General features: G+C 45.5%; 1 protein-coding gene across 4 annotated transcripts in view; it reads left to right on the top strand.

The window, feature by feature from the left end:
- Nucleotides 1–25,210, top strand: part of KMT2D (lysine methyltransferase 2D) — a 381,440-nt gene that overhangs the window by 297,130 nt on the left and 59,100 nt on the right. For all 4 annotated transcript variants that reach the window (XM_063952696.1, XM_063952698.1, XM_063952697.1 and 1 more), the window contains one exon: nt 536–673. In XM_063952696.1, the coding sequence (XP_063808766.1) occupies nt 536–673 (138 nt within the window). The remainder of the gene's footprint in view (nt 1–535; nt 674–25,210) is intronic.

The following is a 25,210-nucleotide window of genomic DNA, read 5'->3' on the forward strand; positions in this document are numbered from 1 at the left end:
GCCACACCTCCGGTTGCAAGCTTCACACCCCTACTGTATAGGACTCCAGTGTCCCCTAGAGGATTCAGATAAATGGATTTATCGGTAAGTACCAAAATCCTCTTTTTTCTGGTTGGATCCTAAACTGGAGAGAGTGTGCCAATTGTGTGGTAGGATGAAATCTTCAAGCCATAAATTTCAGTGTAGAATCTAGAAAGAAATTAAATTCTGTAAACTTCAATTTGATGAATTAACACTTTGGACAATAATTACCCAGATGCTCCCTGGTGGTTGCTTGAGCATGTTAGTAACACGGTATACACTATTACATTCTTTTTTTATTTTCTCACTTCCACAATGGATATTATGGATTGAAGATCTTGACTAGTTAGGGATCCAAGTGTGCCATATACTACCTCTCATTTAATTTTAGATTTGTTTCAGGAGCAAAGTTGAAAGCTCCTTCTCTTCCTGGCTGTAATATCTGTCTTTCTATTTGAAGGTTACAACTGCATTGGTTTTATGAGCAAATGTGCTTAATGTCTCTCTTGTTTAGGAAATTTGTGCAAAAAAAACTGTACCAAAGCCAAAAAGGACACAGAAGACTAATGAGAAAGTACCAAACTCCCGCAAAAAGATTCGCAGAGAGGATAGCCTGAAATCTCCAGGTGACATTGTGAAGCAGCTGAAGCAGGTACAATGTCTTCATGCAATCTGTAGCTCTTGAGATGATTTAGAGTGGTTTAATATTACTGCTAGATCCATCCATGCTTTTGACCTTTCCCACTGGTACACTTCAGAACTTGCCTGGATTACCTCCATAGACCATGGTTGAATTCTTAGGTGGGGATATATTTGTTGTCCTTTTGCCGTGGAGTTGCAAGAAAAGTATGTTTCTCTTACGTCCTAGAGGATGCTGGGGACTCTGTAAGGACCATGGGGTATAGACGGGCTCCGCAGGAGACATGGGCACTATAAAGAACTTTAGAATGGGTGTGCGCTGGCTGCTCCCTCTATGTCCCTCCTCCAGACCTCAGTTAGATCCTGTGCCCAGAGGAGACTGGGTGCATTACAGGGGAGCTCTCCTGAGTTTCTCTGAAAAAGAATTTTGATAGGTTTTTTATTTTCAGGGAGCACTGCTGGCAACAGGCTCCCTGAATCGTGGGACTGAGGAGAGAGAAGCAGACCTACTTAAATGCTAGGCTCTGCTTCTTAGGCTACTGGACACCATTAGCTCCAGAGGGAGTCTGAACGCAGGTATCACCCTCGCCATTCGTCCTGGAACCGCGCCGCCGTCGTCCTCGCAGAGCGGGAAGATAGAAGCCGGGTGAGTATACGAAGAAAGAAGACTTCAAAGGCGGCTGAAGACTTCCGATCTTCTATGAGGTAACGCGCAGCGGTAACGCTGCGCGCCATTGCTCCCACACACTACACACACAGCAGGCACTGATGGGTGCAGGGCGCAGGGGGGGCGCCCTGGGCAGCAATAAACCTCTAGGACTGGCTCATATGAATATATAGGCTGCGGAGACAGTATATTTTATTATCCCCCGCCAGTATAAATCAATTTGAACGGGACCGAAGCCCGCCGCTGAGGGGGCATAGATCGATCTCACAGCACTAACCAGCGCCACTTTCTCCACAACACACTGCAGAAGCTGGCTCCCCGGACTCTCCTCTGCTGAACACGGTGACAGAGGGCAAAAAAGAGGTGGGGGGGCACTTGTAAGGCGCAGTGAGAGTATAGATTTATCTATATCACAGGTTCTCAAAGTCGGTCCTCAGGACCCCACACGGTGCATGTTTTGCAGGTCTCCTCACAGAATCACAAGTGACATAATTAGCTCCACCTGTGGACCTTTTAAAATGTGTCGGTGAGTAATTAATACACCTGTGCACCTGCTGGGTTACCTGCAAAACATGCACTGTGTGGGGTCCTGAGGACTGAGTTTGAGAACCACTGATCTATATGATTATATAAAAGCGCTGTTTATCTGGGAATTTTGTTTCCAGTGTTCTTGGCGCTGGGTGTGTGCTGGCATACTCTTTCTCTGTCTCTCCAAAGGGCCTTATTGGGGGAACTGTCTCTATATCTATATCTATCTATCTATCTATCTATCTATCTATCTATCTATCTATCTATCTATCTATCTATCTATATATCTATATATATATATATACACAACAATGAGCGGCACTCACGGCGTCTTTGTCAAATGATGCAATCGGAGACAGTCAAATCTTAGCTTGTGTTTCTCAATAGACCATTGGAGTGGCTGGGGTTTAGATAGAGGTACAAAGGATAGGCCCTTGTTAAGGACCTGTTTTTCAATATCATTAAGCTCATAATCGGAAAGATTGATTATCGGGCTGATTTGGCTTTGGTTGTTTTCGGGGGTTTGGCTCCCCTGCCTCTGCCTCTGCCCCTGCCCCTGCCTTTGCCTTCTCCACCGTTGACCCCGTCTGGTATGTAATCTGTGTCTTGGTCGTCTCTTACCTTGGCTCTGGTCTGTGCACCTAAAGGGCCACTTACTTGAGATGATTGAACGTGTGTATCTGATTCACTAGCTGTTGAGGTATAGTCATTCGATGAGTCCCCCTGATGTCGCTTGTCCTGACGACGGCGGAAAAAGGGTTTACGGTTGTAGCTCTGCCGTGGGTTGTCATTCCAACGGTAGACATTGTTGTTCTCATAGTCCTGATCAACCTTCATTTTTTTATCCGCTTTGAATTTAATGAGGTCTCTTTTGTAAGCCTGCAACTGGTTATTTAGTTTTTCATACCAGTTATTGACAGAATCAGCTTCCAAAGCTACTTTATGTGCAGATTCCAAAGTGGAGATTTTTTCTTTTACCAAGTTCATTTCTTTGGTGCTTTGTTCTATAATAAGTAGCATGAAAGACGCCGTGAGTGCCGCTCATTGTTGTGTACATACTGCTAGTTATAAGCGGACACCCGGTGCATGATTGAGAGCTGACGGGAGAGCCGGCGCCTGCTGTTTCTTCTATATATATATATATATATATATATCTATATATATATATATATATATATATCTTCCTTGTAGGTCCGGCTCTCCAATTTCATAGATTACCAACCCGGGTGCCCCCACACCTTTCACAATAGCACAGTTTTCACATGCGGCACTCCTGGGCGCATATAAATCCAATTTACTCGGCAGACAGGGTAACGTTTCAGTGCCCCCTTTATTAATAAATCGGCACTTTCATCAGACAAACAAGTTCAACATACAATCTTACCTATATAAGTGCTCCCATCACCAAAAGCGTCAGTCACCGGACGCCGTCCTGCACGGCACATGCGGCGTCTCATCAACCGTGACGTCATTCCGGCTAACACCTGTCAGAGGCGCGCCGGTCAAAACATTAACACCCAGTGTACTAGCAAAATGTTAAAACAATACACACTTGGCTATCCTCATATTGTAGCGATTAGCATATATCTTGTTACAATAATAAACTATGATAAACGAATCAATCTTTCTGGAGACATAATAAACATTAAAATCTCAAAAAGGTAAAGTAAGTATTGCACAATGCCCATACTTCCCAGTTTACTTAACAAGGATAAGGAGGCCCTGAAATTAGAGAAACCAATTCAGTCCCAAATGTTCATTTAACCCCTTAGGGCTAAGTGTATCCAGCCTAAATATCCACTCTGATTCACGCTGCAATAATTTAAGTGATCTATTACCACCCCGAATCATCGGGGGCACATGATCAATCATGCGATATCGTAAAGTGCTTAAGGGGTGTGCGGCCATATAGAAGTGACGGGCTACTGGCTGTTCACTACCACCCTTATTAATAGCTGCCTTAATGGCGCTACGGTGTGCCGCCATACGCTCCTTAAAAGCTCTTTCGGTTTTGCCTATGTATGATTTCCCACACGGGCAAATAATTTGATAAATAGTGAATTTAGTGTTACATGTTAATGCATACCGGATCTTGAACTTTTTACCTGTCCCCGGGTGATGAAATGTGTCACCTGCAATTAAAAATTGACAGGTGGTACAGGCACATCTCATACATCCCAATTTCCGTCTGAGAAAGGTTTTACCAACATTAGTCTCAGATCTTACATCCGTCCGCACCAATAGGTCTCTTAGGTTTCTACTTCTAGTATAACAACTCATAAGTCTGGTATTCTTAAGTTTCAGGTCACCATCTGATTGAATCATGGGCCACAACTTTTTCGAGACTTTACTTATAGAAGGACTATGTTGGTTAAATTCCTGAACCCAAGGGATCATATTGATCTCCTTTTTTGCTTTACCTTGTCTGAGTAACATATCTCTATCCATTCTCAGTGCTTTCTCCTTAGCTTTTAACAAATGGTCTAGATTGTATCCTCTATGGAGGAATCTGTCAATCATAGCATCCATTTGTTCTTCTGCTCTATTCGGATCTGATGTGATCCGTCTGATGCGGAGCAGCTGGGAGAATGGCAGGCCCCGCTTGAGTGATGGGGGATGAAAGCTTCTACCATGAAGTAGATTCCTATCTGTCTTTTTAGAATAGAGGGAGGTAACAATTTTCCCCTCTTTTTTCTCTATCATTACATCAAGATAGTGTACCTCAGTTCTGCTCATGGTGTATGTAAATTTCACTGGGTGATTACACTCATTATGTTGCGCAATTACAGATACAAATGATTCTTTTGACCCCTGCCAAAAAATCAGCAGGTCATCTATGTATCTGGTATAAAATAATATATTTCCCGCCACCTCCGGTCTGACCAAAAAGATATCGCTCTCTACCTGGAACATGTATATGTTGGCGTACGATGGGGCCACACTGGCCCCCATCGCACAACCGACACACTGCAGGTAGTAATGCCCATCAAACATGAAAAAATTACGGGTGAGCACCAATCTCAACAATTCCAATATGAAATCCAAGTCTGGCCCCCTATATAGAACATTATTGCTGAGGAACTGCCTGACAGCAGATAGGCCCTCCTCATGGGGAATAATAGTATACAGGCTGCAGACATCTATACTACAAAGCCAAACATCATCACCTATATCTCCAACATCTCTAAGTTTGCTAAGTAACATAGTAGTATCCAGCAAATAATTAGGGTGTGCCTGGATACAAGGCTGCAACAGCGTATCAATATATACAGATACTGGTTGAAACAGGGATTGGGTGGCCGCAATAATAGAGCGTCCTGGGGGATTCTCCGTGGACTTATGGATTTTAGGTGTTGTGTACAGAATCGGTACCCGAGGATATGAAGGTATCAATGCCGCACTCAATTTAGGTGTTATAATCCTGCCATCCAGTGCCTGTTTCAACAATACAGAAAGCTCTGCTTTAAATGTACTGGTAGGGTCTTTATCAAGGGGTTTATATGTGTCCTTGTCGCCAAGTTGACGCTTGATCTCCTCAATATATTTGTCACAATCTTGGATGACAAGTGCTCCTCCCTTGTCGGCCGGCCGGTAAGCTCTGGGTTATATAAAATACTTTCAGCTTCAGATTCAGAATAACTGAAGAGATCACCTATAGCATAGGTAATATGAGTGTAGCCTGTCGCGCCCACTTCATTCTCCGTATTAGCCATATTAGTGGTCAATGCTACCACAATATTAGTAGATATATATTCTCAGTCTCACAGCTATATGGCTGATAAGTTTAGTGCATAGGATAATGTCTTCATACAGTATGTGTTAAAAACATCTCATACGAAGTCATTCCCTATGAGCTGCGGAAATTACAGCCGAAATCCTCATTCGACCCGCAGTCCAATAACCCCACTATTAGAACATTTATGAGGATGCTTGGCAGTGAGGTGGATGAACAGATGCAGAACCCATTGCCTATACGACATAACCTGCAGCGTGAAGAATATCGAGCTCTACTGGGATTATCACAAAATGAAACCCTTGTATTTAGGCCGGCCGACAAGGGAGGAGCACTTGTCATCCAAGATTGTGACAAATATATTGAGGAGATCAAGCGTCAACTTGGCGACAAGGACACATATAAACCCCTTGATAAAGACCCTACCAGTACATTTAAAGCAGAGCTTTCTGTATTGTTGAAACAGGCACTGGATGGCAGGATTATAACACCTAAATTGAGTGCGGCATTGATACCTTCATATCCTCGGGTACCGATTCTGTACACAACACCTAAAATCCGTAAGTCCATGGAGAATCCCCCAGGACGCCCTATTATTGCGGCCACCCAATCCCTGTTTCAACCAGTATCTGTATATATTGATACGCTGTTGCAGCCTTGTATCCAGGCACACCCTAATTATTTGCTGGATACTACTATGTTACTTAGCAAACTTAGAGATGTTGGAGATATAGGTGATGATGTTTGGCTTTGTAGTATAGATGTCTGCAGCCTGTATACTATTATTCCCCATGAGGAGGGCCTATCTGCTGTCAGGCGGTTCCTCAGCAATAATGTTCTATATAGGGGGCCTGACTTGGATTTCATATTGGAATTGTTGAGATTGGTGCTCACCCGTAATTTTTTCATGTTTGATGGGCATTACTACCTGCAGTGTGTCGGTTGTGCGATGGGGGCCAGTGTGGCCCCATCGTACGCCAACATATACATGTTCCAGGTAGAGAGCTATATCTTTTTTGTCAGACCGGAGGTGGCGGGAAATATATTATTTTATACCAGATACATAGATGACCTGCTGATTTTTTGGCAGGGGTCAAAAGAATCATTTGTATCTGTAATTGAGCAACATAATGAGTGTAATCACCCTGTGAAATTTACATACACCATGAACAGAACTGAGGTACACTATATTGATGTAATGATAGAGAAAAAAGAGGGGGAAATTGTTACCTCCCTCTATTCTAAAAAGACAGATAGGAATAATCTACTTCATGGTAGAAGCTTTCATCCCCATCACTCAAGCGGGGCCTGCCATTCTCCCAGCTGCTCCGCATCAGACGGATCACATCAGATCCGAATAGAGCAGAAGAACAAATGGATGCTATGATTGACAGATTCCTCCATAGAGGATACAATCTAGACCATTTGTTAAAAGCTAAGGAGAAAGCACTGAGAATGGATAGAGATATGTTACTCAGACAAGGTAAAGCAAAAAGGAGATCAATATGATCCCTTGGGTTCAGGAATTTAACCAACATAGTCCTTCTATAAGTAAAGTCTCGAAAAAGTTGTGGCCCATGATTCAATCAGATGGTGACCTGAAACTTAAGAATACCAGACTTATGAGTTGTTATACTAGAAGTAGAAATCTAAGAGACCTATTGGTGCGGACGGATGTAAGATCTGAGACTAATGTTGGTGAAACCTTTCTCAGACGGAAATTGGGATGTATGAGATGTGCCTGTACCACCTGTCGATTTTTAATTGCAGGTGACACATTTCATCACCCGGGGACAGGTAAAAAGTTCAAGATCCGGTATGCATTAACATGTAACACTAAATTCACTTTCTCTGACGTCCTAGTGGATGCTGGGAACTCCGTAAGGACCATGGGGAATAGCGGCTCCGCAGGAGACTGGGCACAAATAGAAAGCTTTAGTACTACCTGGTGTGCACTGGCTCCTCCCCCCATGACCCTCCTCCAAGCCTTAGTTAGATTTTTGTGCCCGAATGAGAAGGGTGCACACTAGGGGCTCTCCTGAGCTTCTTAGTGAAAGTTTTAGTTTAGGTTTTTTATTTTCAGTGAGACCTGCTGGCAACAGGCTCACTGCATCGAGGGACTAAGGGGAGAAGAAGCGAACTCACCTGCGTGCAGAGTGGATTGGGCTTCTTAGGCTACTGGACACCATTAGCTCCAGAGGGACCGATCACAGGCCCAGCCTTGGAGCTCGGTCCCAGAGCCGCGCCGCCGGCCCCCTTACAGAGCCAGAAGCAAGAAGAGGTCCGGCAAATCGGCGGCAGAAGACATGCTGTCTTCCACAAGGTAGCGCACAGCACTGCAGCTGTGCGCCATTGCTTCTCAGCACACTTCACACTCCGGTCACTGAGGGTGCAGGGCGCTAGGGGGGGGCGCCCTGAGCAGCAATAGAAACACCTTGGCTGGCTAAAAATACATCACATATAGCCCCTGGGCTATATGGATGAATTTTAACCCCTGCCAGATTTTCACAAAAAGCGGGAGAAAGGCCGCCGAGAAGGGGGCGGAGCCTATCTCCTCAGCACACAGGCGCCATTTTCCCTCACAGCTCCGCTGGAAGGACGTCTCCCTGACTCTCCCCTGCAGTCCTGCACTACAGAAACAGGGTAAAAAAGAGAGGGGGGCACTAATTGGCGGGTTATTAACAATACAGCAGCTATAAGGGAGAAACACTTATATAAGGTTGTCCCTATATCTATATATAGCGCTCTGGTGTGTGCTGGCATACTCTCCCTCTGTCTCCCCAAAGGGCTAGTGGGGTCCTGTCCTCTATCAGAGCATTCCCTGTGCGTGTGCTGTGTGTCGGTACGTTTGTGTCGACATGTATGAGGAGGAAAATGATGTGGAGGCGGAGCAATTGCCTATAATAGAGATGTCACCCCCTAGGGAGTCGACACCTGAGTGGATGGCTTTATGGAAGGATTTACGTGACAGTGTCAGCTCCTTACAAAAGACAGTTGATGACATGAGACAGCCGACTAATCAGCTAGTCCCTGTCCAGGCGTCTCAGAAACCATCAGGGGCTCTAAAAAGGCCGTTACCTCAGGTGGTGGATACTGACTCCAGTGTCGACGGTGAGGAGACAAACGTGACTTCCAGTAGGGCCACACGTTACATGATCACGGCAATGAGAGAGGTGTTAAACATTTCTGATACTGCAAGTACCACTAAAAAGGGTATTATGTGGGGTGTGAAAAAACTACCTGTAGTTTTTCCTGAATCAGACGAATTAAATGAGATGAAGCGTGGGTTTCCCCCGATAAAAAACTGATAATTTCTAAAAAGTTATTGGCATTATACTTTCCCGCCAGAGGTTAGGGCGCGTTGGGAAACACCCCCTAGAGTGGATAAAGCGCTCACACGCTTATCAAAACAAGTGGCGTTACCGTCTCCTGATACGGCCGCCCTCAAGAAACCAGGTGACAGAAAACTGGAGAATATCCTAAAAAGTATATACACACATACTGGTGTTATACTGCGACCAGCAATCGCCTCAGCCTGGATGTGCAGCGCTGGGGTGGCTTGGTCGGATTCCCTGACTGAAAATATTGATACCCTGGATAGGGACAGTATATTGTTGACTATAGAGCATTTAAAAGATGCATTTCTATATATGCGAGATGCACAGAGGGATATTTCCACTCTGGCATCAAGAGTGAGTGCGCTGTCCATTTCTGCCAGAAGAGGATTATGGACGCGACAGTGGTCAGGTGATGCGGACTCTAAACGGCATATGGAAATATTGCCTTATAAAGGGGAGGAGTTATTTGGGGTCGGTCTATCGGACCTGGTGGCCACGGCAACTGCTGGGAAATCCACATTTTTACCCCAGGTCGCCACTCAACATAAAAAGACGCCGTCTTATCCGGCTCAGTCCTTTCGTCCCCATAAGGGCAAGCGGGCAAAAGGTTCCTCTTTTCTGCCCCGGGGCAGAGGAAGGGGAAAAAGACTGCAACAGACAGCCAATTCCCAGGAACAAAAGCCCTCCCCCGCTTCTGCCAAGTCCTCAGCATGACGCTGGGGCCTTACAAGCGGACTCAGGCACGGTGGGGGCCCGTCTCAAGAATTTCAGCGCACAGTGGGCTCACTCGCAAGTGGACCCCTGGATCCTTCAAGTAGTATCTCAGGGGTACAAATTGGAGTTCGAGACGTCTCCCCCTCGCCGGTTCCTGAAGTCTGCTTTACCAACGTCTCCCTCCGACAGGGAGGCAGTATTGGAGGCAGTTCACAAGCTGTATTCCCAGCAGGTGATAATCAAGGTACCCCTCCTGCAACAAGGGAAGGGGTATTATTCAACGCTGTTTGTGGTACCGAAGCCGGACGGCTCGGTAAGACCTATTTTAAATCTGAAATCCTTGAACACTTACATACAAAGGTTCAAGTTCAAGATGGAGTCACTCAGAGCAGTGATCGCGAATCTGGAAGAGGGGGACTTTATGGTGTCTCTGGACATCAAAGATGCCTACCTCCATGTCCCCATTTACCCTTCTCATCAAGGGTACCTCAGGTTTGTGGTACAAAACTGTCACTATCAGTTTCAGACGCTGCCGTTTGGATTATCCACGGCACCCCGGGTCTTTACCAAGGTAATGGCCGAAATGATGATTCTTATTCGAAGAAAAGGCGTTTTAATTATCCCTTACTTGGACGATCTCCTGATAAGGGCAAGATCCAGAGAACAGTTAGTAGTCGGAGTAGCACTATCTCAGATAGTGCTACGGCAGCACGGCTGGATTCTAAATATCCCAAAATCACCGCTGATTCCGACGACACGTCTTCTGTTCCTAGGGATGATTCTGGACACAGTCCAGAAAAAGGTGTTCCTTCCGGAGGAAAAAGCCAGGGAGTTATCCGACATAGTCAGAAACCTCCTGAAACCAGGGCAAGTCTCAGTGCATCAATGCACAAGAGTCCTGGGAAAGATGGTAGCTTCCTACGAAGCTATTCCATTCGGCAGATTCCACGCAAGAACGTTCCAGTGGGATCTGCTGGACAAATGGTCCGGATCGCATCTTCAGATGCATCAGCGGATAACCCTGTCCCCAAGGACAAGGGTGTCTCTTCTGTGGTGGTTGCAGAGTGCTCATCTTCTAGAGGGCCGCAGATTCGGCATTCAGGACTGGGTCCTGGTGACCACGGATGCCAGCCTGAGAGGCTGGGGAGCAGTCACACAAGGAAGAAATTTCCAGGGCTTGTGGTCAAGCCTGGAGACATCACTTCACATAAATATCCTGGAGCTAAGGGCCATCTACAATGCTCTAAGCCTAGCACGACCTCTGCTTCAAGGTCAGCCGGTGCTGATTCAGTCAGACAACATCACGGCAGTCGCCCACGTAAACAGACAGGGCGGCACAAGAAGCAGGAGGGCAATGGCAGAAGTTGCAAGGATTCTTCGCTGGGCGGAAAATCATGTGATAGCACTGTCAGCAGTGTTCATTCCGGGAGTGGACAACTGGGAAGCAGACTTCCTCAGCAGGCACGACCTCCACCCGGGAGAGTGGGGACTTCACCCAGAAGTCTTCCACATGATTGTGAACCGTTGGGAAAAACCAAAGGTGGACATGATGGCGTCCCGCCTCAACAAAAAACTAGACAGGTATTGCGCCAGGTCACGGGACCCTCAGGCAATAGCTGTGGACGCTCTGGTAACACCATGGGTGTACCAGTTGACAATGCTAAATTCCTATGTCGTATAAACAACCCTTATGAAGCTAAGAACACTGTACGCTGTTTACTTAAGAAATACCGTAATGGTACGCTATTTGCGTAACGATCGCTCAGCCGTAGGCGAGACGCTCAAGCGTCACGTTCGCTCACGGCCCAGCGATCACAGGACACGTTATTGGTTATGTCTAGGGGAATGATTCGCTATGGCGTAGCATACACTCGAGACCACGAGGAGGTCACCAGCGATGCAGACGCTCACAACACTATACCTTGATATTAAACCTTATACCGACGAAACACACAGAATACCTTTAATGTGAGTACAGGGTGTAAATGCAACTTTGTGTAGCCTGACTACCTACAAAGCTGTTTGAGCGTCACCGACGCTCAAGTGAACACTTAACACTATAGTAAATACACAGATACTGTTTTAGGGTTCCAAAGCCTATTATCTGTATTATATCTAGTATACTTGTAAAAGAGTAACACAGTACAAATGATACACTACAATATAACAAAGACTTCCTAACCAAACACCTAACTAAGGGATAAACTACAATACTATCCTGGCCTAACACAATACAATACAATACTATAAAGTTTAGTCTAGGGGAGTTACGAGAGAAAAGAGAAAATAGAGAGAGAGAAATAGACACAGAGGGAGAGAGAGGAATTGGCTCACAGAAAGACAATGATTACGGAGAGAACTTACGCACAAAGGGTATGATCGCCTGCGCCTCGATATCCAGCTCCCGATTATCAGCAGATAACCGTTGATGAGAGAGTGAGAGCTGGATGTGGTCGGCCTGCCTATTTATGCCCCACACACAATGCAATCTCCTGGTCCTACAATCCTTCAGTTTATTGGACACAGGAATTCGGCCCTGTACTGTAACCAAAGGTCATAGGTTGATTCATACAGGTGGGCTGTGCTGAGTTTAAACGGCTCAGGTGGGTGGGAAACTGGGTTTCCCGCCGCATACCTGAGTATGGGTAAATAATAGAAATGGACATAAACTTCTTATGTTCATAACTATTCGCACGAGCGATTAATACGCTCCAAACCAACACCGGAATATTGCTAATTAAATACTCTTCCGATGGGTACCAAATACTGCTGTATGACTCCTGTTAGACCCTTCGTGCAATACAAAGAGGGACTCCTCCGCTCAGGGACATTCTATCTAAACCAAACTTACAGAAACTATTGAGGGGAACATGATCTATAAACGACATTAATTGTGAACTTTTGTAACGAATGAGTCGCACGCTACGATCACATAAACTCTACCGTAAATGCGCATACTGCGCGTGCGAGTGCACGCTATTGCGGGTATGCGCTTCCACGGGAGAGCATACGCATGCGCAGCACGGACCAGTGTGCGGTGCAAATATGGCAGTGTGCATTGAGACATTTTTCTGACTTCGACAGTCCACCCTTTGGCAGTCAATAATAACTGCCACAAAATATTTAAGGAGAAAAATGTAAGTCAGGGGTTAATTGATTTCCATGGTGGGGAAAGGAGGAAGAATGGAGTAGGTGTGAAGAGAGTATGACCTAGTGAGAAAGCAGGAGCATGTGTGTATGAGTCCATGTTTGGGGGGGTCATGTATCATCGTGCCGTACGTGTGGTAAATCAAGCTTCGAGGTATTGCGAAGTATACATTTGAATTCCTTCTTATCCTGTGGTACAGGTCTGTGGATGGGCTGTCAAACTCTACCGAGCTCATTTCGGCTGTGGTTGTAACACAATGGGGATGCACATTTTAGTTGATGATACATGAATTGGGGGGGTATGTGGTTGCTGCTATCTGTGCCTGTATTCCCTATCGACTATGTGTGTTATTACCTGAGGGTTGCAGAGATGAAGATAAAGAACACTTACGAAAAATGCAATGATATTCTATGTCAGGTTAATGTACGTTCGTCGATTGAGGTCTTGATTGGTGTCGTTTGGTTGCAGTCTTCTTCTTTGTGCTTTTGCTCATAAATCGTGAGTAAAGCAAACAACGTCCATGGATTTACAAAAAATGTTGGGCTAGCGTGATTTTAAAGTTCCTAGGGAAACTGGGGTACCCATGGCATTGTCCATAAAATCTTGTATATCAGGTCGTCTGCTCTTCTTCTTTCCATCTTTCCGTTGTCGGCCCCTTGGCTCATCAGGTCCTTCGTCTACGTGGGTCTTTGTACCTCGGAGGAAAACATAGAAATGGGTGAAAGACGGACCGTATACTCATTACATCATTACGTCATGGTTTCTAGCATTGGGTCATAAATCAAATCCAGGTTAATTACAGTTTCCTCACTCCTCAAGCTCATCACTTTCGTACTTTGTTTACACCTCATCAAAGCCTGCCCGCATCTAAATATCAATCCAAACGATATAACGACACCCAAAATACACAGTAGAAACTTTCCAACATCCATTATGACTCCTTGAGCCCACTCTCCCAAACCGGAGAACCAATTTCGCGGGTTCAACCATGACACCCAACCAGTCAGCTCATTACCTACAGCAGCAAGGGTGAGATTGTGTTTTCGACGAAATTCCCACTTTAATTGCAGAATATCATCCATCTTTTGGTCTATGACCTCTACCGGATCCTCGGTGCTATTTGTGATATACGTGCAACACTTTATGCCGTACTGTGTTGCCAATGTAACACAATATCCGCCTGTTACTGCTGTAAGGTAATTAAGAACCATCCTATGCTGAACTAGTTCTGTTTTGTAAGCTTGAAGTTCTCTTCCAGTGTATCTAAACGTGTCATCATACATTTCAGTGATATTATCTAACAAATTGGCGAGTGCGGAAATGTATCTATAATTCATCACTCCTCGAGCGGTACGAGTGAAATCTAACGCTACCAGAACCTGAATCCCGGTGGATTCATGGATAAGATCAGAGGCCGGATGCTCTAACCTTTCTGACAGTTGTCTTTTAACTCGGTGTTCGTAATGAGTGTGAGTATAAGGAGTTTGGGCACCACGGTGTATGTCCTTCATTTTGTCATGTGTAACAGTCATTACTTCAGGCAATACTTTTCCAATATAACACAATCCTTCAGAGTTTGGGGCAAGCCACTTGTACGCCTTTCTCCCGCATATGAAATATGCATCATCGGGGAGAACATAAGGGACGGAGAAGGACATGACCATGTTACAAACCTTCCAGGTGAAATCTCCTGACCCTAATTCTTCCATCTGTCTAATGCACGTATCAGTTTGTACGATATGTGCACAGTATCCTGGTGATACCTCTCCAACTTTAGTAATCCTATTTCCTAAGGTATATCGATACCGGAAAGATTTTCCTCTACTGGCTATGTGGCGTACAAGCTCTGTATCTGTAGGCATTCTATCTGCTCTGTGTGAAAAGGTCATGGTAAGGTTGCTCCATGACACTTCCCAATTTCCCGGTTTTCTAGGATTGGAGATGTTAAAACATAAGAGGGACCTATCCACATGGTATTGGTGGAGCTTCAAACTGGGAGGGCTGGAGATGTTAAACCTCCGGTCCACCGGTCTCCCACCACTTAGCTCAAGTACCTCCCCTAACGTTAAAGGAAATGGTACTAGCCCTGATTTGCTGTGACCCTGAGGTACTTGAGAGCATACCCAACAATCTGTTTGGTTCAACACGTTACCCACTAGAGAGTGATAGTCACTTAATGGATGCCGGTCCATATGGATATTAAAACTAGATTGGCATTGCTTTATGCATCCATCTTCAACCAGATTACCACAGAGCCTACAGATACAATTTTCCTCAGCTAACAATCCATCACAATTTCTTCTATCGGATCGTTTTCTGATACTCGCCTTTGCTTGTTGGATTGGTTGATCTTGGAAAACTACGCCTCCATCATCATAATCGGAACCCATTCCAGAACCCCTCTCGACCTCTATGGTACTCTCGCCGGAACAGACTGCTCTGGTCAACATCATGGTTAACATCAAAATCCGGATCACAGTCTCTTTGGGCAAGTCCATCTTTGAGGAGGAAATGGAGAAGAATGAGAAAGGGGAAAAAGAAATATCAAGGGAGAAGGGATGGGAAGTGGAGAAAAACAATAAAAGGGAGAAGGGAGTCGACAACTGCTTTCGATCTTCAAGGCTCAGGTGCCGCCTCAGTCCTCCTGGAACAGACACTCCAGTGATACAACCTCTACCGTCTGTTCCTTATCACGGGACTTCTCTGGGTCAGCAACCTTCTTGCAGTGGGATGAATGGACCCAAGTCTCTCTCTCAGCAACCTTCAATGCTGTGGTGCTAGTCAATAAGACCTGGTATGGTCCTTCCCATCTATCAATAAGACAACCTGAGCGTAGAAAATTTCGTATCATTACATAATCCCCAGGTTCAATGTCATGACAATTACTATCTGGTAAATCAGGAATCACCAACTTCAGATTATCATTTTGACTCCTCAACTGCTTACTCATGTTAATCAAGTACTTTACAGTTACTTCATTGTTACATTTCAAATCATCCTGAGGGTTAATCATGACATGCGGTTGTCGACCAAACAGAATTTCAAAAGGAGACAGATTAAGAGGGGACCTGGGAGTGGTTCTGATGCTATACAAAACAATGGGTAAAGCTTCTGGCCACGTCAATCCTGTCTCTGCCATTACTTTACTCAATTTATTTTTAATAGTGCTGTTCACTCTTTCGACCTTCGCACTCGCCTGTGGACGGTACGGAGTGTGCAGCTTGCTATCAATTCCCATCAACTTACACATTCCTTGAAAGACATCACCTGTAAAATGGGTACCCCTATCACTTTCAATGATTCTAGGGATACCATATCTACATACAAATTCCTGCACAATTTTCTTAGCTGTAAACATAGCGGTATTTGTAGCTGCTGGAAAAGCTTCGACCCAATTCGAGAAAACATCTATACAGACAAGTACATACTTTAAGTTTCTACATGGGGGCAATTGGATGAAGTCAATTTGTATTACTTGGAAAGGGCCGCCGGCAGGTGGGATATGGGAGGGTTCTGTAGGTATTGCCTTTCCAATATTCTTTCTCAGACAGGTAAGGCATGACATTGCTCTTTTACCAGCATGAGAGGAGAATCCTGGGGCGCACCAGTATGCTCTTACCAATTTGCACATCCCCTCCTTGCCTAGATGAGTCAGCCCGTGAGCTGCTTCAGCCAGACATGGAAGGTATGCCCTGGGGGCCACTGGTTTACCATGTCCATCCGTCCAGAGCCCTGAGGGCTCCTGGCCATATCCCTTTGCCTTCCAGACTGCTCTCTCTTGAGTGGAACACAAACTCTGCATCTCACACAACTTCTGTGTGTTGATGGTATTAAATACCATCAACTGTGTGGTGTCTGTCCGTATGGGGGTAGCAGCTGCAAGCTTTGCAGCTTCGTCTGCTCGGCTGTTACCAAGGGATACTGGGTCTTGGCTATACGTATGTGCTTTACATTTGATAACAGCCACTCTGTCGGGTTCCTGTATCGCTGTTAGAAGCCTTTTTATATACGCTGCATGCGCTATCGGTGTGCCAGCTGCCGTCATGAAATTTCTGAGCCGCCATAGGGCTCCGAAATCATGGACTACCCCGAACGCGTATCTAGAATCGGTGTAGATATTGGCAGACTTACCCTTAGCCAATTCACATGCTCTGGTTAGGGCGACCAGTTCAGCAACCTGGGCTGAGTGAGGTGGGCCTAGCGGTTCCGCTTCTATGGTGTCTTGGTCATCTACGACTGCGTATCCAGTACACAAGTCTCCCGAGTCTGACTGTCTGTGACAACTACCGTCCGTGTAGAACGTGAGTTCTGCATCTTCTAGTGGATTGTCACTGATGTCAGGCCTTGCGGTAAAATTTTGGGTCAAATATTCCATACAATCATGTGCATCCTCCTTTGTATAAAATCCTCCTTCCCCATCACTCTCACCTCCCACCCTTTGTGCCTGTCCAGGCACACCTGGGAGAAATGTTGCAGGGTTTAATGCGCTGCATCTCCTTATGGTGATGTTTACTGGGGCCATTAATGCCAATTCCCATCTCGTAAACCTTGCTGATGAGACATGTCTGGTTTGGGCAGAATTTAATAAGGCAGATACTGCATGTGGTGTATGGATTGTGAGGTTGTGGCCTAGCACGACATCTTCGCTTTTCGTCACTAGCAATGCTATCGCCGCAACGCTACGCAAGCATGTGGGGAGGGACCGCGCTACCGTATCTAGCTGAGCGCTGTAGTATGCAACTGGCCTGCTGGCGTCACCGTGTTTTTGTGTTAGTACACCTGCTGCGCACCCAGCACTTTCTGTTCCGTATAGTTCAAAGGGTTTCCCATAGTCTGGCATACCTAGTGCAGGTGCCTGCGTTAGACACTGTTTGAGTCTCTCAAATGCCGTTTCAGATTCGTCTGTATGCGAAATCCGATCAGGTTTGTTTGAGGAGACCATTTCCTGCAGAGGTAGTGCCAATATGGAAAACCCTGGGATCCAATTACGGCAATACCCACACATTCCTAAAAACGTTCTGATCTGTTGCTGGGTTTGTGGTAGTGTCATGTCTCTAATGGCTTGGATTCTATCAGCGGTCAGGTGTCTCAGTCCTTGTGTTAGACAGTGTCCCAAATATTTTACCTTAGCTTGGCATAATTGCAACTTGTCTTTGGAGACCTTGTGACCTGTGTCTGAAAGATGAAACAGGAGCTGTTTCGTATCTTTCAGGGATGCCTCCAATGAATCAGAACACAGTAGTAGATCATCCACATACTGTATCAACACTGATCCACTTTCTGGTTGAAAAGACTGTAAACAATCATGCAAAGCCTGAGAAAATATACTTGGACTATCTATGAAACCTTGGGGTAATCGAGTCCACGTGTATTGGACTCCTCTGTATGTGAATGCAAACAAATATTGACTGTCAGGGTGCAGAGGTACCGAAAAGAAAGCGGAGCAGAGGTCAATAACAGTGAAAAATTTGGCAGTGGGAGGAATTTGCATTAAGATGACAGCTGGATTAGGCACTACGGGGAACTGACTCTCGACTATTTTGTTAATCCCCCTTAGATCCTGCACTAGCCTGTAACCCCTCCCCCCACTCTTTTTAACAGGGAAGATGGGACTATTTGCTGTGCTGGACGTTCTTACTAGAATGCCCTGTTGTAGCAAGCGCTCTATTACGGGAAAAACTCCTAACTCCACCTCTGGCTTCAGAGGATACTGTGGGATTTTTGGAGCTATCCTACCATCTTTTACTTGCACTACTACTGGAGCTACGTTTGCCATTAATCCAGTGTCTTGTCCATCTTTTGTCCAAAGTGAATCTGGTATCTGAGATGTCATCTCTTCTACCTGGGATGGATTCCTATTTGTCATAATGGAATGTGACATTAATTTTGATGGGGAGTCTAACATATCTCGTACTTCTTGAGCGTGATTCTCAGGTATGTCCAAGAATACACCTTCAGGAGTACAATAAATGACGCAACCCATTTTACATAGTAAGTCTCTTCCCAGGAGATTGGTCGGTGCCGATGCAGCCAGCAAAAAGGAATGCTTGGTGTGCAGAGGCCCTATTGTAATCTCGGCTGGTTTGCTAACAGGGTAGTGCTGGACTACTCCTGTTACTCCTATGGCTGGAACTGTCCTACCAGTGGTTCTCATGCCCACTGTCGAATTTATCACTGACTTGGCCGCCCCTGTGTCTACAAGAAAGTTTAAAGTTTTACCAGCCACATTGATTGCAATCTCTGGTTCGCTTCCAAGACTGGCAATCAATTTAACTGGTTGCAGATTACAGGTATGGCCACACCCCTATTGGGTATGCTGACCGCCCTGAATCCCATTGGCAGCAACTACTTGTGCGGGGGTTAGCTGGGAACTACCAGAGGCATGCCAATCTCTGTTTGGGGGATATCTTTTTGTTTCCCCTGTATGTGGCTCAAAACTCCGCCTCTGTGGACCCTGCTCCCAATGTCGTGTGTGGTGTTGTTGTCTAGGGGGTTGAAAAGATCTTTGTACATTTCTTACTCTACAGTCTCGTGCAAAATGTCCTGGTTTGTTACAAGAAAAACATGTTATCATACTTGCCTTATCCACAGGATTCGGTGGTACATACGCAGGCTGCCTTGTGGTCAGCGCCTGTATACTTACGGACATCAACTTATCACTTTGCGACTCCCTGTGCCTAGTGATGTTTTTGTCGTGATCAACAGCAGCCTCTCTCAAAGTGGACACTGACGGACCTCGCCAGCATGGCTGCGTGGTCTGTACCCTAGCCTTTAATGTTTCTTTCAAACCATCCATCAGTACAGATACTGCTACTTCTCGATGGTTTGGGTTGGTCTTTATGTCTTCTATACCAGTGTATTTTGCCATTTCTGATAATGCCCGGTGGAAATATTCTGCTGCCGTTTCAGACTCCTTTTGTTTAATGGAGAATAGTTTATTCCATTTAGCAACGGCTGGGAAATATTCTTTTAGCTGCAAATTTATCCTTTTTACATTATCCTGGTCGTACACATCTGTAAGTGGTACATCTTTATCTAATAGACAATCAGCTAAGAATTTAACTGAGTCGACACTGGGAGGTAAGCAAGCTCTTAACACTATCTGCCAATCCTTATTATTGGGCTCTAAAGTGTTTCCTAAATCCCTGATGTATTTTTGGCTTGCCACTAAATCCTTTCTGGGGTCTGGGAATTCAGACACTATGGTCCTCAATTCCATTCTAGTTAACGGGCAATACATGGCAATGTTCCTGACGGGTGTGACTCCTGATGCATCTGTTTTCCCATTGGGAACTACTATCACCTTTACAGGAGCAATTCTAACAACTTCATTCTGTGTAGATTCTACAACTTGTGGTACAATTGTTTCAGTGTAATGCATGGTGCCGTACTTACCCGCTGACACGACCTCACCTATCCCTCCGCTAGGGGCCTTCACTAATCTCGTGGGTGGTGCTGTGCCTACTGTGGTCTCTGCTATGGTGGCCGCTAGAGAGAGCGCTGAAATCGTTGCCGAATCGTCTTCTTGTTCACACTCCTGAGGAAGGTTCAAAACAGGGTACAACTTGCACGGGTTAATACTTGCATGAGTTATTTGGTTAACATCATTAACATTTACATTGTTACTAAGAGTTTGTGTTTTACAACCCAGTGCGTTTCTCTCCGCAATCAACTTCTCTCCTGCAATATATGGTGGAGGAGGAGCTGTGGCAATCAACTTCCTGACTGCCCCAGATCCTGCCGCCAGAGCCAAACCTCTCTGTATCTCACCTTCCTGGTGCCATAACTGTAAGTAATCATGATGCTGAATTCGTCTCTTTGATGATTTTACGAGACATATCCTCCTCCTTAAATTTTGTAACACTTCCGGACTGAAGCTACCTATTCTTGGGAACTTGTCTCTGTCTTGAACAGTCATTCTCTCCCATTCATCACATAAAGATTCGGTGTGAATTCCATATTTTTCACACATTACATATCGTGCCGACCCAACTGGTCGGTTCACAGAATCAACCTGAACCAGGGTTGATCGCCCCCTACCTGAGCAACTGGCCCCCATCGTCTGTAGGTGTTGCTTAGTCCTCCTTGGATTTTCTGTATCAAGGTTTTCAGCAAGCCTTTACAGACAACCAAATTACTCCGCAGTAGGCCGGCGGTGGCGGTTTACCGAGTACCCCACTCACTCGCCCACCTCGACCAATACGACCTGATCACACCGACGTGGTGCTGGCGTACTCGATACAGGGCCCCTATGGAACCTTCAGTTTACTGGAACATATGAGGGATACCCGCAGGACACTTACTCTTTCCAGTAAACGTTGGGGTTGTTAGATAGTTCCTGAGTGACCAGCGAACTTCCCTTCCAAAAATAAAAAATTACACAAATCACGTCAGAATGTACAAATAGCGTTTATGACCTTCGTACACAAATAGTACCGGTCAGGTTTACTAATGCACACAATTACGTGCGGTACAATCGTTCAGCACATAAGCAACTAATCTTATGTGCGGAGCGACCAGTGGAATCGAAAATTTCGGCTGCGAATTCCTTCAGCCAGAGCTTAATGGCCTATATGGGTTCTGCACCAACACCCCAGGCGTTGTGCCACTGGACTTTTATAGCGGACCTTTTTACCTTATGACCTCCTGGTCTTGTTCCTTATGACCTCCTGGTCTTGTTACCTTATGACCTCCTGGTCTTGTTACCTTATGGTCCGCTATACTCTAATGCTCAAATATTATTTAACCAGAGATGCCTCCCTGGCCACCGTATATGTCACTTACACGTATGTTCCTTAACGAGTACCCGACTTTCCTTTTGGTTCCACCTTAAAGTTATATAAACTTTTGTATACAAAACACACTCACTCAACACATGTACACTTTTGTTTCTATATCTATTTCTGCGCAGAAATTGTCTTCAGGCCAAGAGTGTTACCAATTAGGAGCAGGATCTGTTAAACTAAATTTCAGATTTTCCAAAAATAGATTTGCGTTATTTACCGCGTCGCGTTATCTACCGCTGTGCGTTACTTATCGCCTTTGCGCCACTTATCGCTTTTGCGCTACTTATCGCTTTTGCGCTAATTCAACTTTATCACAACTTGAGCTACGTGGGCGTAACCAGACGCTACGTTGCGTAATGTACGCTGCGTGCGTCTGCCTTTCGGATTGCGTACGCTAGTCTTTGTTAGCGACACGTGTACGCAATGCAAAGGATCCACCGTAACACAATATATATTTTATCAATGTAGATGATCCCTGATCATCTACCGCAATCCACACTGCACACTGGCTGCCTCGTCTCTCGGACAAGCCGTGTGTTGTTCTATTCTTTAACTATTACCTCTATTTATTAAATAACAGCAAATCTCCTTTTAGCACTTTCTATCAACTATAAAATTTGGCAAACAGGAATAGTGATATACGAAAAATGGAACAGAAATGCAGATATATGCGTGCGTACGCAAGACAAAAGACAAATAAACAGTTTTTAAAAGACAAGCGTTTTGTTCTTACTTCCGGTTACCGGATTCCTTCAGCACTCTTTACCTAAGTGAAGCAGACGCTTATCCCGTCAGCAACTGCGAGACAACCTCCCACCCTTTTGCTGGGGGATAATGTCTGCTGATCTACCTAGTGCAGATGTGAAAAGGATCGGACGAGTCCCCAATTGACAATGCTAAATTCCTATGTCGTATAAACAACCCTTATGAAGCTAAGAACACTGTACGCTGTTTACTTAAGAAATACCGTAATGGTACGCTATTTGCGTAACGATCGCTCAGCCGTAGGCGAGACGCTCAAGCGTCACGTTCGCTCACGGCCCAGCGATCACAGGACACGTTATTGGTTATGTCTAGGGGAATGATTCGCTATGGCGTAGCATACACTCGAGACCACGAGGAGGTCACCAGCGATGCAGACGCTCACAACACTATACCTTGATATTAAACCTTATACCGACGAAACACACAGAATACCTTTAATGTGAGTACAGGGTGTAAATGCAACTTTGTGTAGCCTGACTACCTACAAAGCTGTTTGAGCGTCACCGACGCTCAAGTGAACACTTAACACTATAGTAAATACACAGATACTGTTTTAGGGTTCCAAAGCCTATTATCTGTATTATATCTAGTATACTTGTAAAAGAGTAACACAGTACAAATGATACACTACAATATAACAAAGACTTCCTAACCAAACACCTAACTAAGGGATAAACTACAATACTATCCTGGCCTAACACAATACAATACAATACTATAAAGTTTAGTCTAGGGGAGTTACGAGAGAAAAGAGAAAATAGAGAGAGAGAAATAGACACAGAGGGAGAGAGAGGAATTGGCTCACAGAAAGACAATGATTACGGAGAGAACTTACGCACAAAGGGTATGATCGCCTGCGCCTCGATATCCAGCTCCCGATTATCAGCAGATAACCGTTGATGAGAGAGTGAGAGCTGGATGTGGTCGGCCTGCCTATTTATGCCCCACACACAATGCAATCTCCTGGTCCTACAATCCTTCAGTTTATTGGACACAGGAATTCGGCCCTGTACTGTAACCAAAGGTCATAGGTTGATTCATACAGGTGGGCTGTGCTGAGTTTAAACGGCTCAGGTGGGTGGGAAACTGGGTTTCCCGCCGCATACCTGAGTATGGGTAAATAATAGAAATGGACATAAACTTCTTATGTTCATAACTATTCGCACGAGCGATTAATACGCTCCAAACCAACACCGGAATATTGCTAATTAAATACTCTTCCGATGGGTACCAAATACTGCTGTATGACTCCTGTTAGACCCTTCGTGCAATACAAAGAGGGACTCCTCCGCTCAGGGACATTCTATCTAAACCAAACTTACAGAAACTATTGAGGGGAACATGATCTATAAACGACATTAATTGTGAACTTTTGTAACGAATGAGTCGCACGCTACGATCACATAAACTCTACCGTAAATGCGCATACTGCGCGTGCGAGTGCACGCTATTGCGGGTATGCGCTTCCACGGGAGAGCATACGCATGCGCAGCACGGACCAGTGTGCGGTGCAAATATGGCAGTGTGCATTGAGACATTTTTCTGACTTCGACACAGTCAGTGTATGTGTTCCCTCCTTTGCCTCTCATACCCAAGGTACTGAGAATCATAAGAAGGAGAGGAGTAAGGACTATACTCGTGGCTCCGGATTGGCCAAGAAGGACTTGGTACCCGGAACTTCAAGAGATGCTCACGGAGGACCCGTGGGCTGTACCTCTACGAAGGGACCTGCTCCAGCAGGGACCCTGTCTGTTTCAAGACTTACCGCGGCTGCGTTTGACGGCATGGCGGTTGAACGCCGGATCCTGAAGGAAAAAGGCATTCCGGATGAAGTCATCCCTACCCTGATCAAAGCCAGGAAGGATGTAACCGTGCAGCATTATCACCGTATTTGGCGTAAATATGTTGCGTGGTGCGAGGCCAGGAAGGCCCCTACAGAGGAATTTCAACTGGGTCGGTTCCTGCATTTCCTGCAAACAGGACGGTCTATGGGCCTAAAATTAGGGTCCATTAAGGTTCAAATTTCGGCCCTGTCGATCTTCTTCCAAAAAGAACTGGCTTCAGTTCCTGAAGTTCAGACGTTTGTCAAAGGGGTGCTGCATATACAGCCTCCTTTTGTGCCTCCAGTGGCACCTTGGGATCTCAATGTGGTTTTGGGGTTCCTAAAATCACATTGGTTTGAACCACTCACCACTGTGGATTTAAAATATCTCACATGGAAAGTGGTAATGCTGTTGGCCCTGGCGTCAGCCAGGCGCGTGTCAGAATTGGCGGCTTTATCCTATAAAAGCCCTTACCTAATTTTTCATACGGATAGGGCAGAATTGAGGACTCGTCCTCAATTTCTCCCTAAGGTGGTTTCAGCGTTTCACCTGAACCAGCCTATTGTGGTACCTGCGGCTACTAGGGACTTGGAGGACTCCAAGTTGCTGGACGTAGTCAGGGCCCTGAAAATATGTTTCCAGGACGGCTGGAGTCAGAAAATCTGACTCGCTGTTTATCCTGTATGCACCCAACAAGCTGGGTGCTCCTGCTTCTAAGCAGACTATTGCTCGTTGGATTTGTAGTACAATTCAGCTTGCTCATTCTGTGGCAGGCCTGCCACAGCCTAAATCTGTAAAAGCCCATTCCACAAGGAAAGTGGGCTCATCTTGGGCGGCTGCCCGAGGGGTCTCGGCTTTACAACTTTGCCGAGCAGCTACTTGGTCAGGGGCAAACACGTTTGCTAAATTCTACAAATTTGATACCCTGGCTGAGGAGGACCTGGAGTTCTCTCATTCGGTGCTGCAGAGTCATCCGCACTCTCCTGCCCGTTTGGGAGCTTTGGTATAATCCCCATGGTCCTTACGGAGTCCCCAGCATCCACTTAGG

The sequence above is a fragment of the Pseudophryne corroboree genome, chromosome 2 (genome assembly GCF_028390025.1).
Source record: "Pseudophryne corroboree isolate aPseCor3 chromosome 2, aPseCor3.hap2, whole genome shotgun sequence".
NCBI classification, from domain to species: Eukaryota; Metazoa; Chordata; class Amphibia; order Anura; family Myobatrachidae; genus Pseudophryne; species Pseudophryne corroboree.